This window comes from Strix aluco, chromosome 18, assembly GCF_031877795.1.
Source record: "Strix aluco isolate bStrAlu1 chromosome 18, bStrAlu1.hap1, whole genome shotgun sequence".
NCBI lineage: Eukaryota > Metazoa > Chordata > Aves > Strigiformes > Strigidae > Strix > Strix aluco.
The window spans coordinates 7,506,106-7,519,346 of NC_133948.1; the positions used below are offsets into that span (position 1 = coordinate 7,506,106).

General features: G+C 38.7%; 1 protein-coding gene across 3 annotated transcripts in view; it reads right to left on the reverse strand.

The window, feature by feature from the left end:
- Positions 1–386: 386 nt before the first annotated feature.
- The window catches only part of GALNT9 (polypeptide N-acetylgalactosaminyltransferase 9), a 218,021-nt gene continuing 205,166 nt past the window's right edge, over positions 387–13,241 (reverse strand). For 2 of the 3 annotated variants that reach the window (XM_074844346.1, XM_074844344.1), the window contains 3 exons: positions 11,275–11,370; positions 3,047–3,214; positions 387–2,335 (listed from right to left, as the gene is read on the reverse strand). In XM_074844346.1, coding sequence (XP_074700447.1) covers positions 2,189–2,335; positions 3,047–3,214; positions 11,275–11,370 — 411 coding nt within the window. In that variant the 3' untranslated portion in view covers positions 387–2,188. Of the gene's footprint in view, positions 2,336–3,046; positions 3,215–10,268; positions 10,334–11,274; positions 11,371–13,241 lie in introns of those variants that run through there. The other variant, XM_074844347.1, reaches the window with a different exon arrangement.

The window sequence follows — 13,241 nt, forward strand, 5'->3', positions numbered from 1 at the left end:
CTGTACAAAGCATTCAACACCTGCTCCATGGATGGTAACTATCCTTTTAAATTGTCTAATAGGTTAAGTAAAGGAGGTTAAATGCAGGGCAACTGTTCCCAATCTGTATTTGGCCTGAAGCTTCCTACCTGTTTAAGACCTGTAGGAAGGCTTGAATAGTGAGCTTGCCCGTGATTTTTTCTTTATTTCTTGATTTATTGAAGATGCTCCCTCTCCCTGCAGGTCTTATTACACTGTTCAAGAGGTTGTGTTCAACTAACTGTAAACATGGAATTTTAAGCATTTTTATATTTAGAATCTCACCTCAAATTATTCTTTTGTATATATTCATGCATAACCTGATCCATGTGACAGAAATAAAGATCAGCAATTAGCCACAAATAAACTCCAGGAGAATTGGCTCTTTTATTACATCTTACACACACTGTTTCAAAAATAAAACTGGGACAAAATATAGTGATATGCTCTCTAGATACCAACCAAGAGTTGACAAGAACAGATGGATTTTGCATGTTAAAAGAAAATATTTTATTATATATCATGCCCTTGAAAAATTAACTTTGTTTTCATTCTATTTTCTTTAGCATGCCTTGAAATAGGAATGGCAAAAGCTCGTCAAGAAAATCACCAAGATTCATGATATCGCAGTGTCTGCAATTACCTATTTTCTTGGCTCAGTAAAACAAAACAATTTTTTTTTTTTAAATTGCTATAAAATATTTAACAGTGAAGTTAACAGATACCATCTCTGCCTGTCCTTCAGTATGACTGAGTCTTCTGTAATGAAAAGCTGTCTGCCATGGACCCACATCCAAGGGCTGCTGACGTTGACAGTGGTCATCAGCTTTGAGAGCCTTTTAGATAAGGCCTTGTCATTGCTCTGGCTACCTGTGCACAGATACTGCATGAACCACCGGATACCTTAGTAAATTCAGGTTCACAAAGATGCTGTCAATGGGTCAACTAGAGTAAAATATATATATTTCAGAGTAACAGTATTTATATATGCTGCCTATTTCTTGCTCTAATTTGCCCTCTTACCACTAGGTTTTTGTTTGTTTTTCAAATACTGAAAAGACTTTGTCAGTTTGTTCAGGAAATTTGTCTAGACAGTGCTCACAAAGTGTATTTGCTCACATTTGACATTTTCACAGGATGAGTAACAAAATGGAAGATTCAAGTTGTTAAATTCCACAGATGGCACCTAAGTCAGTCAACTTATTTTCAGCAGTAATGAGTATCCAGCTTCTAGGCAGTTTCTGGAACAACGCAACAGTGTGCCTGCATGCACAGTACTGCAGGATGGGAACCTTGCACTTACGTACTCAGGGCTTGCTGGCCAACTGAGGCCTCTAGAAATTCATCCATCTACTAGGACGTTTACTGCCTTGGAAGAGTTAAATATGCAAGTGCTATACTGTGATGCCTTCACAGCCAAGAAATGTAAAATGTGGCAATATAATGGAGCATGTGGCTATTTTACCTATTCAACATTTACCTGTGTCTAACTAGAAGAGGTCTCTAAAATGCTGCTTTTTAGCAGCTTGAAGGTTGAGAACCACCTGTAAACATTTGCGGAACAGTCTCTTTCTAGAAATAGAGACTCCTAAACAATCAACCTTGAAATTTATCATATATTATATTATATTTCCAGTGTTATTTACAGATCTTCTTGTTTAGTACAATGAACCAGACATGCTGAAAAGGTAGGATTTTCCAGTCCCCTTTTATACGAAGTACAATAAAAAAGGCACATGATTATTCACCATAGGAGTTGTGCACCAGTCAATAACTTAAAGCTAAAAAGCTACCCATCAGAGAACTCTCTTTATGAGGCAGTATTGGGATCTCTCCTTTGAACTCATCATAGAAACATCTGTCTATTAATTCCTCTAGGAGAGCTTAAGGAACGCACTTTTCTGTTGTGTTCTGATCTTCACAAGATTTCCAAACCAACAGAAAACTCTTGTTAAGCTTCCCAGGTCATCTACCCGAGCAAGGAAGAGTCAAACAGGGCATGTATGTGTCTGCTTTTCTTTCTTCTTTTTTCCTTTGAATGCCCAACTACAGAGGACTCTTGAGAGCCAAGTCCTGTTCAAACTAATTTGATTTAAGACAAATGCCTTGCAAGATATGGCACACTGAGCGATGGACAACGGCAAGAGAGGCAGCTTCTCAGCCCCAGCAGTCAATGTCGGCCATGTTTTATCCAGTTTCTAATCATCCATTTTTGCCCCGAGCACCTTTGTACCACTAATCTGAGCCCAAAATTTGCATCCTTTGACATTTCCACTTCTAGACAACGGCCAGTGTCTCTGCTGATGATTGGGCCATTCTAAGAAAAAAGAAAAGGATTAGAAGAAGGTATAGAAAAGGTGAAAAGACTGTAAGAAAAATAGTGCTAGATCTGTAAATCCCTAGAAAGCACTATAAAATGCCTGGAAAATTCTGTATATATCAAGTAATAAAAGTCCCCAGAAAGTGCTAGGAATTCCTAGGAGAAGCTGGATAATCCATACAAAGTGCCAAAACAATTCCTTGATAATTCTAGATCTCAGAATTGCTAGAAAATTCCCCAGAAATCACTAGAAAAATCTCTAAAAGCCACTAGAGAATCCCTACAGATCCCAAGATATAGGAAGCCCCAGAAAATGTAAGAATGCCTTCTGAAGTCCTAAAATTTACTTGAAAGCTCTAGATGGAAAAATTCCTAGAAAGCTGCTAGAAAAATCCTAGAAACAAAAGATCCTAGACACTCAGAAAAAAGTCACAAGCATGTTCTTGACAATTACTACCGAATTTGAGAATTCCAAGAAAGGGTAACTAAAAATTCCTAGAAAGCATACCCCAAAATTCCTAGTAATAACATAAGAAAATTCCTGAATAGCACATGACTTATGGAAAACTTAACTGACTATTTCTAGAAGGAATAAGGGGGGATTCCTAGAACAATCCTCTAAAGACCTCCTTGTTTTTCATCAAATATCCTCTAGAGCAGAATTCCTCTCCAAATTATCTCTGCAGGGCTTCCTGAACTCTTCCATACCTGTGTGAAATCCCAGAACCTCTGCGCTGGCCTCAGGACATCTTCACACTTCTTCAGAGTTGGTGTCCTGCCCTTCCCATCGTCAACCAGGCATTTGGAGTCAGGCAAAAAGGCCGTGGAGCCCAGCGGCCCCAGCTGCAGGACACCTTCCGAGCTGTAGCGGACAAGCTGGGGAAGAAAGGAAAAGGAAAACATTAACGGCACCCCCAGGGACCCCAGCGATGGGACACAAAATCTGACCCACAGACGCCTTCACAGGCAGCTTCTGCCCCAAGCACTGGCGAGGAGTCCTTTGTCCTGCTGCGTGCTGGGACACGCTGCTCAAGGGCAAAGCTTGAGAAACTTGTTACACCGACACAGGGTCTCTCCTAGGACACAATATTCCCTTCTTTCACACCTCTGCTCCCCACTGCTCCTACCCACTATTTCACTGCAAAAGGGCAATCAAGAAAGTGAAGTAACCAATATGTAAATCACACCCACTCAGCAGGAGTTGATTTAACAAGGACACAATGTCAGTTTGCCATGCAGTTTCTTCTTAAGAGCTCTGTTAGAGGCTATTGATAGCAACAAGTCCAATTACTTTTTGTAAATAAATGTTACTGAAAAAAATCCAACCATGCGACCAGTATCCAAAAATACGAGAGGAGAAAAGAAATCATGAGGATAACATATGCTTCAGGCCTACATAACAAAGGATCACACTCTGGTATTTCAGTTTTGTGTGAAGCCTAACTGCTCTGCAATTTAGTGGTGTGGTAAATGCTACTGGCTGTAATTAGAGGCTTCAGGTGAGGGCCATTTATTATTTTAGAGGGTTTTTTTCAGTTAAAAAAAACCACTTAAGCAGGCACAATCATTCATGATAATTTTTACAGGAGTGTAATTTTTTTTTTTTTTTTAACCTTTCTTCTATTTTAAGTGGTGATTTCACTTGCCTCAAGTCATTCACAGTAAAATGGCCCTCAAGGAAAAAAAAATCCATATGTAGAAGGTGAGGTAAAAAAATTGGTCTTTTGTAATCTCGGCGTGCCAGAATATATTTTATTACATTAATATTGGACCAAGGGAAAATATTTAAAGACATAAAGAATCTGTGTAGATGGCTCTTGTTGATCAGGACTGATTGTCACAAGTGTGTGATGGAAGAGACCTGTTTTGTTGTGCTCACAGCAGCCTTTTTCCATTAACAGAGGGTGGCTGCCTGTTTGCCTTCTCACACTGCTACGTCCTGGGTGAGAGAGGAGGGTGACACTGCTCCTTCTCTGAGCACCCGGAGCTCACTAGGACAGCATGACCTCCTGCACAGCATGCGAGGGAAGGGACACAGCCAGCACAGGGCCTGCAGGCTCCTGGGAGAGCAGACAGCAGACATCAACCCACATCTCAAGGCACTGAAGGGAAAAAAGCTTTTTCCTAGGGATGCTCTGGGGACCTCCAAAAATTTTCTTGCAGCCCAAGAAGCCACTGAAGAACTGCTGGACAACAGCAGGCCTGAAGAACACAGTCCTCATGAAGGAAGGTTGATTTCAAACCCTTTATTCTGCCTCTTCCAGGTCTGATTTTTCTCTACTGCAATTTGTTTCAATCTGTATTCTAATAAAGCCTCAAAGCCTTAAGGGTGGTTTTAGGATGCTCATTTAGAGGGAAAAGGGGCTCTGTCAGCTCACTCTCTATCAAATTGTGCTGAGACAACTATGATAGCAATGGAGTCCTCATTTACAAGTTGCAAAAGTTAATAAGTAATCCCCTTAATTACTGCTACTTCCCAGATAGTTGAGGGAGAGCCTATTGAGGGACATTTCAAAGCATGTTAAAGTGAAAAAGCACGATGGTAATTTGGCAGCAGGCCAGTATGCCAAATCAGACGTATCTACTTCTCTCTTCCTCTGTGTTTAAATCCAGCATCATTACACCATCATAATATTGTGCCCTTCTTACCCTAGAAGTAGTCAAGGTGCCCAGGTGCCAAAAGACTGCAAAATGGAGTCAGCTACATGGCTTGTATGCTGGGAGGCTGGATGCTGCAGGGGGAAGATCTGAGCCACTGAAGAAATGCAATTATCACCCAGGAAATTCACTGCCTGTCTGGTCTTATTGCTTTTATATGAATGAAATTACTTAACATGAAAGGGAAGGAAGGTCAGAAGTGCCTGCCATTTATTGGATGCTGCTGACCAGTGCATGAGATATCATTAAGAGTCAATCAAAAAACCTCAAATTAGAGTCTAGCTTTCTACTGCCATCCTTATTAACCTCAGAACCACCATGCTGTGAACAATCATATCTTGCTGGTGGTGAAAAGAACATGGTCTACTTGCTCCCAGACCAGATACCCTTTGACAAACTATGTGTTCATTTTCCCACCTGCCACTTCTGTTCAGAGCAACCATGTGAAGCACAGAGTTAGAACAGAGCCTACATCAGAGAAAGCAGAGGGATAACCATGTGAGGATTCTCTCTGGTATGAACAATGTCATTGTCGAGGCACTGCCTATACACACTAAATTGAGACACTTTTTTTTTTTTTCCACTGTAAGGGTATGGAGGACATATGAATGCACTGCCAGCTCAGAGAAATTAACTTCCTTTTTTCCCATATAAAGGAGGGGGAAAAAAAACCCAACCCATAAACTTTTTTTTTTTTAAAAAAAAGTAAAACCTGTCTGTGTATTTCATACTTCTCATATCTAACAGGTACTCAGCAGAGTTCAAATGAACTGTGGGCATGGCCAAAACTTACACTGACTGGAAAATGTGTTTATCCTGCAGCCTTTATTATACCTCTCCAGGTCCCAAAATACCACCTAGCAACCTGGTTGGCTTTGCCTTATCAAAACGACCGTTTATAATGGGCTACCTGCTCTGTAGCATAGGAACAACTTTCCCTGTGGTGTAAGATGAGCAGCATTTTCTGTGCCGGTATTAAAATGGTCTAAAATAGTATTTGTCTTTAGAATCTCAATAGCCAGATTTGCATGCACTCTGCATCGCAGTAGCCACATACTTGGGAAAGATGTTATACAGAAGCCTGTAAAAGCATAAACTACAATTTCTGCTTAGGGTTTAGAAGTGGAAGATACACTAACTCTATTAAACTATCTCCAGTATTGAAAGTGGCAGTTGTATTACAGCTCAACAGAGTCGGAGATGGCTTGGTGCAGGAAACTGGTATCTATACGATGGCAAGACAAAATGCAATATCATGGGCTTAATTTTCCTGAATCTGTGCTTTCTGCCAAGAGTTCCAACAGTCATAAAAACTTAGGCTTTTCCTAAAATAAAATAAAATTCTAAAAAAACACCCACAATTATCTCAGTTCAGACCACAGTATGTAGAAAAGTTTTAGTGCCTGCAAAAATAGATCAGAAATTAAGGTTCAAGAAACTACTATACAGTTAATAACGTCTCCCTCCAAAGAGACCATACCATAACTTCTTAGAGATGACATAAACTGTGAAAATAAAATAAGCATTAAAGTTGCTTATTACTGTAGACTAGAAAGCAGGAGCTGGGATACAGAGTCAATGAAAAAGTGAAAATTGCACCTGCTGTGTTCAAATTTGATCTTAAGTGCTACCACCATACCAAAAAAGAACTAACTTCTGAATTTGCATTAGAACTGAGGGCATGATACATCACACCAAATCCATTCCCAATGCCAGCCTGCCAAAATCAAATGAAAACTCCCCTTTATTATGGAATATTCAATCCCATTCATTAAAAAAATAAAAATGTGTGCAAGCCTTGATGGGCTGAGAGCCTCAGGTATCCACATACTCCCATTGCAAGCTGCAGAACAGAAACAGTTTTATACCTGAGGATGGAGCTTTGCTGAAGGATCCACGTAAACGACACTGAAGCCAAGTGCTCTATTAAATACTCCAAGATCTAATCCTGATACTATCTGCTGTACCTGTGATAACATAGGATATGTATCCATTCACCGTTCAGAAATCTGAGCAGAATGGAAGAGATGTCAAAGGTTGTTTATCAAAGCCACCATATCTGATTCAAAAATAGTGAGCAGTGCTGCCTATGGAAGGTGATCCTCCAGGAGCATCAGTAAATGCCAGCTTTTAATTGAAGGATTTAACTTCAGAGAAACCATTCTTGCTAATCTCCAGTCAAGCAAAAAAAAGCACAAAATAACAACAGGTAATTGTAGGAAACAGTTAGACAGGTGGGTCTGGTAGCTTTCCACACTAAATTTAACTCCTCTCTCTCGCTCTTGTTCTCCAAACAAAAGGAAATCTTTACTGATCCTTTAGCCCTGCAGGTTAAGCAAGCTGTAAGCCGACACAGAAACTGAGCTATATAGGAACCCGAAATACCTTAAATCTCCAGAATACTTGTCACTGTAAGACAAACAGATCACAAGAAAAATAGTCACCAAACTTCCAGGTTTGTTACGGAATCTCACCCACGGCTTCCTGCAAGTTAAGAAACTACCTTTTCATCCGCCTTGAGCAATCAGACCTGCTACCCAGTGTGCAACTGTGGAAAACCATGGCTTTACCAAGCAAAATGTTAAATATCTGCCCTCAAGCAACAGTTTAAGTAAAGCCTTTCATCTCCTCTTATTCCATCTGTTTGCATAGCTGCGAGCTCCAGGAACGCTGAGATCTCCCTTCTTTCTGCTTGATCTCAATGCCGAGGGAGTTCTCGCTTTCACAGTTGCAGTGCCTCCTCTTTCTCTTGGTGTGAAAAGGGAAGAGAGGAAGGCGGAGAAGGAGGCTGTTCACCAGGGCGCTTCTATCCCAGGATGCCATTTTATTAACTTCTCCTCTTCTTTCACATACCATATAATCAGCTCCACATCACAGCAGTCAAGACAGACTCTGAGACAGTGAATATTTCCACTGAGGCCGTATAAGTGCTCTCAGATGGTTCAAAACCTGCACATCCGATAACCATTCTAAGAAGCTTCCAGAACAACACATTCCACTTTTGAGGGTTGTGTCATCTGCCTCCCTCCCCACTTTTTTTTTTTTTTTAAATTTCTTTTACAACAAAAGGGTATAATGCAGTGCTGTAGAACCAATGGGCTTTACAGGTGATTGCACAAGACAAGCCACACACAGAGGCAAAGCACTTCAAGACTCCCAATATAACGTTCTGTTTCTGAATTTTCTCTAGCCCTGGACTGTTTCCTAATGCTCTCCCAGCAGTATTTGCAAACCTTTTTCCTGAAAGGGATTAGATTTAAATTGCAGATCTAATGAACACACATAAAAATTACACTACTTTTCTGTGAAGTGAGTTTTGAAATCAACTTAGACTGATGCAAACCTTGTCTGGATATTCCTAACTGTTAGCATACCCTGACTTGGCTTGAGTCAAATTCATTAAGCTAAATTGATGTAAACTCAGGCTAAATGCCTTCCACAGCATCCATAAAAGATCTTGTCCCTGTTTGAATAAAGAAATTTAAAAGCTGATGTCATCGAAAAGATGTGATTTATCATGGTAAAAACTGATCTTCAGAATAAACACAGGGAAAGGCATTTTGTTCATGGAGCAGTAACAGTGGAGTGGTTTTATTTTTCACTGGTAATGCAGGACAACACCAGAGGTGTGCAATATGCAAGGGAAATAGAAGGGTAAGAAGTAGAAGAAAAGAACATTTTATCACAGAGGAACCGTAATCTTATTCCTACCTCAGCTTTCTTTAAACACTTGACTGACTTCTGTTAGTTTCAGTAGAACCATATGTATACTAAAATCACTGGTAATTTGCTTGTCAGAATTGAAGAGTACGAAAAACAAACAAGACTGTAGCTGAATAGTGAGAGGTTTTCACACCAGTAGCACACATCAAGCACCAGTGACAACCTAACTGGTGAAAATGAGTTCCCTATTTATATTCATTTATATTCAGCAGGCATATACGACTCACCCAAATCTCAACTCAGTAGGGGTATTTTATGCCCTATGCTTGAGATTAAAAATGTCAGAAACTGAAAGCTAAACATAATAGACAACTCTGCTCACCCAGGCTGATTAGAAGAGGGGCCTTAAAAATGTTTATTTAATATATTAAAACGCTTGCTGTCAACACCTTTCATGCTATGTGCTTGAATATCCTTGATTAGGGTTTGTGCAGCTGTGGTTCTCATACTGAATTAATTTTGTAAATTGTGGTGAGATGATAGAAGTTTTCCAGCTGTGTAATCATTAATTAACTTGGCTGCATTTGAGTGGCTCCAACCCATGCTTGTCTATGAAATACTCAACTTAGATAAAACATCACTTCTGCCTTCTACTTGGTGTTTCTCACAGAATGAAAACTTTTTTCTTTTTCTTTTTTTTTTTTTTTTTTTTAAAAAAAAAAAAAAGGGAAATGGAAAGTGCTACAGGATGTTTTGGTAGATTAACTTTTTGCCTTTACCATAGTTTCATAATTCTCACACATAGGATGCTTTGGATTTTAAGGGTTTGGGAAGAGCGACTTTCTCTTTTTATGTGTTTGTACAGTGCTAGTAACAAAAGGGCTCTAGCTTGTGTCTGTAATATAAAACCTAAAACCAGTTTTTCAGGCTCTTCCAGAAAATTTACATAGACGGGATACTGAAGACCTGTAGCAGAAGTGAGCCAGAAGAGATTTAACTGGTCACTACCCAACTTCAATATCTTGGGTAGCAAATACTTTGTGTATCATTATTTGCACCTGAGAAGGGCTGCCCATTGTCTAGTCTAAGGCTCACAATTCAAAAGACAGTCTACTAGGCAACATATTTATATCTTACTAAAATAAAAATGACCTGTTCCTTAATGGGAAAAACATTGGTCAGAGCTGGATGCTGAGAGGTGAGCTACTTTATGCCCCAAAATTTACCAGAGGTAGTCAGGAGAAGCTGGGCACATCGTACTTCCTTTCAAATAAATTCACAGTAATTTATGCCCTCATCTATTTGCTTTCTTCTGGAAGTCAAAGCATATTCTATGAAAAAGGAGTCATGGAGGCAAACAAGTAGGTTAAAGACTTAAATTGCAAAATAAATTACAGTCAGAACCATATATTTCATTATTCTTCTCAATGCTAGCATGATGATAGGAGATTAGATGTTGCAAAAGGACTTTCTGGAAGGACTTAAATTTGCAACTTTCTTGTCAGAATTAGAATGGAGCAAGAGACTCAACTCTGAGTGCCTTGACATCTCTAACTAGAGTCTTCTTGAAAAGCTCATTTACATCTAATTAAGCAACACTATTTGTTACCTTACTCAAAGGCTGTTCCATCCACCTCTACTAGGAAAGCGTCAGTCAGATGTTCCACAATGATCCTGCCAAAGGTGGACATTTTCTCAGTAGGAATTACTGTCTATCTCTCTTAGCTCTAATAAGGTATGACTCTTCAACAGCTTGCAATTAAGCACAATAGGCAATATTTATATTTTGCAACTCTTGTTATGCCTACACGGTGATGTATGAGCCAGGACTCCAAATCAATATATGTATGACTGAACTTCAGATAATTGTTAAGTTCGTGATAAGGTCAGAGTTTATTTACGCATGAGAATGTTCATTAACATAGTTTTGACTCAGATGGTACTTCAAAAGAAACTAGAATTACATTTCAGAAGAAGATCAAGTCCTGGATTTAAATAATATCCAACTTGTATTTAAAAAACAAGAAACATCATTATAAGCATGGAAAGAAGAAATATTTTTTTAAAATCTTCTGTGAGAAAATAATAACATGCAGAGGGACTGACAAAAAAAAAATCTGTTTTAAAAAAGTATTAACTTAAAAGATATTCTTAATTCCCTTTGAAGCTCATGTTAAATATGTGCTTAACTTTTTGCCTACTTGGGGAATCAGATCAGCAGCTTGCTAAATTATTTCTGCATGGGAGCCTATTGGACCAATGAACAGTTACTTTAAAAAGGTAATATTCCTAGGATAAGTCAAGTCATAATGAGAAGAGCTGCTCACTCACACAAACTGTCCAAATTCATTAATCTTCGGTGGATTTCTCTGTTATTAAAACAAATAATCATGATTCTTCTGTTTTCCTAACTGGCATCTTTAATGTATAGATTGTCATGCTGAACAACCTTGGAAAGGACACCCAAAAAGACTGGAGTAAAGCCAGATATTTTCCTTTGTAACTCAGGAATACACTGCCAAACTCAACTCAAATGGACCAAATCACTTTTTGTGTCTTCTGAAAATATTTTAACTTAAAGTTTTCTCACTAATTATGGGATTTTAGCCATTTACCTGAGAGGACATTCCATGGCATGGATAAAGGATTGCTTTGTCATCCTCTTCGGCTCCCTGATCTAAGCAGTAGCCACTAGCTTTGCTGTTACGCACCTGTAACCGGATCAGAAAGAAAACAGTTGTATTAGAAATTAATCTGTATGTGCAAGTCCAATCCAGCTAAATCTTAGCTGCACTATGGATATTGAAACAACTAGTATGTAAAACTGTTCTCTGAGAAACACATGCTTATTCTCCAGATATGACAGGATGCCAATAGTGAATTTGCTTCAGAAAAAGATTAGTTGGACAACCTGCTGTCTTTACAGACCTTGGGTCAAAGTTATATTTTCAGCAAGTACTCAAGGATCAAAACCCCATAAAACTCACTCTAAGAAACCCAGGCCAAATTTTGCTCCAAATTACCCTTGTGTAAATACAAATTTTGACCCTATATATGTTGAGAATGTGACTTCACCAAGCAGCATAGGAACCGCCCAGGATTGGTGTTGGATGCGGCACCCTTTTGTTTGCTCCTATTGCTTATATAAAAAAGTGAAAATTGTGAAAAAGTTTTATTTTAGTTGAGAATGTAGTATATGGTTAGGTACAGAAGTGACGTAAAGCACATTGTTGTGAAAGGATACAGCAATGACGAGCAGTGTTGGACGGCTTTCAGTATATTTAAAGTATGGGTTCAGAGATCCAATGAAGTAAAAAACTCATCTGCCTCCCCAGACAAGAATTTACAAGTCTATAAAACCAGGCTAGAACTCTTGTGAAATTTCAGGTCTGCCTTTCTCTTCAGGCTAGAAGTATTACACACATATTTTGGACATAGAAAAATTTTATAGGTGTCTTAAACAAGAAGTTATTTTGCTGGACATTTTGAAACAGTCAACAGGTCAGTTTTGGTTTAGACTGTGGAGTATTTGGCTGGCCACCCCCATAATATAGAAATAGCTGTTGCATGAGGTGTCAGAAAAATCAGTAAATACTCCTTCATATTGTAGTGTACAAACATCATAACAGGGAATCTGATGGGATAAAGGGGCTTACCAACAGTTAAATTTCAGGAGGTTTATTTTATGACTCGGGTACTATAAAGGCTAAAGAAGATTAAGACAGCTTTATGACACAGCTTTAAAAAAATGTGAATTGAGTCACTAGGAAATATATTTTTACTACTGTTTCAATCTGTTTCACATCTTCTCAATACATTTATTTTCCTTTAAACTCACTAAAATCTAGACATCGTTTCCTCCAGGAAAATAACCAGAAGAGAAAGTATTTAATAACAAGCTTGATGTCATTAGGATGAAGCCTCTATTTTTTTCATTATGGGTCTGTAAGACTGAAAGGGAAGTATGCCAGTTTATACTAGCTAAATAGCTTGTGTGGCTCCATTTTATTATAAATTTTGATGAATTAGATACTTGCATCACTAAACTACCTGTTTGACTCAAGAACCTTCTATGTGACCACTCAACAGAAACAAACTTCTTTTTAGAGCCCAGCTTGCTAACCGTCTGGTATAATTGACACAACATTGGCAGTTCTGCCAATGTTCTTTGCAGTTAACAGCCTTCTCAGAGCTGACAGTTACTAATAGCTGCTGTTGAATTTACTAAATGTCTTTCCTCAGTTACTGCCAGAGATAGTTATATTAGGATGCAAAGTGGTATTATGCAATAAAACTTGCACTTTGTATCAATATCTGAAGTGCCTGACTTATTTTTATATGAAGTCAATCAAATGGAACAGAAAGGAAGAATGTCCGTTTAGTTGTCTTGAATGGAAATATATCGCCTTTGGATTTAATTGTAGTTCAAGTAGACAATTAAAACAGAATCTTAAAAACATTATGCAGCAGGAGAGTTCCTAGAACTTCGCCCCAGTTCACAGTCAGAAGTGACAGCAGTCCTTATATCACAGGCACGTGATACAGATTTAAAGAATTACAGAAGGCACGTCTGACTTCTTTA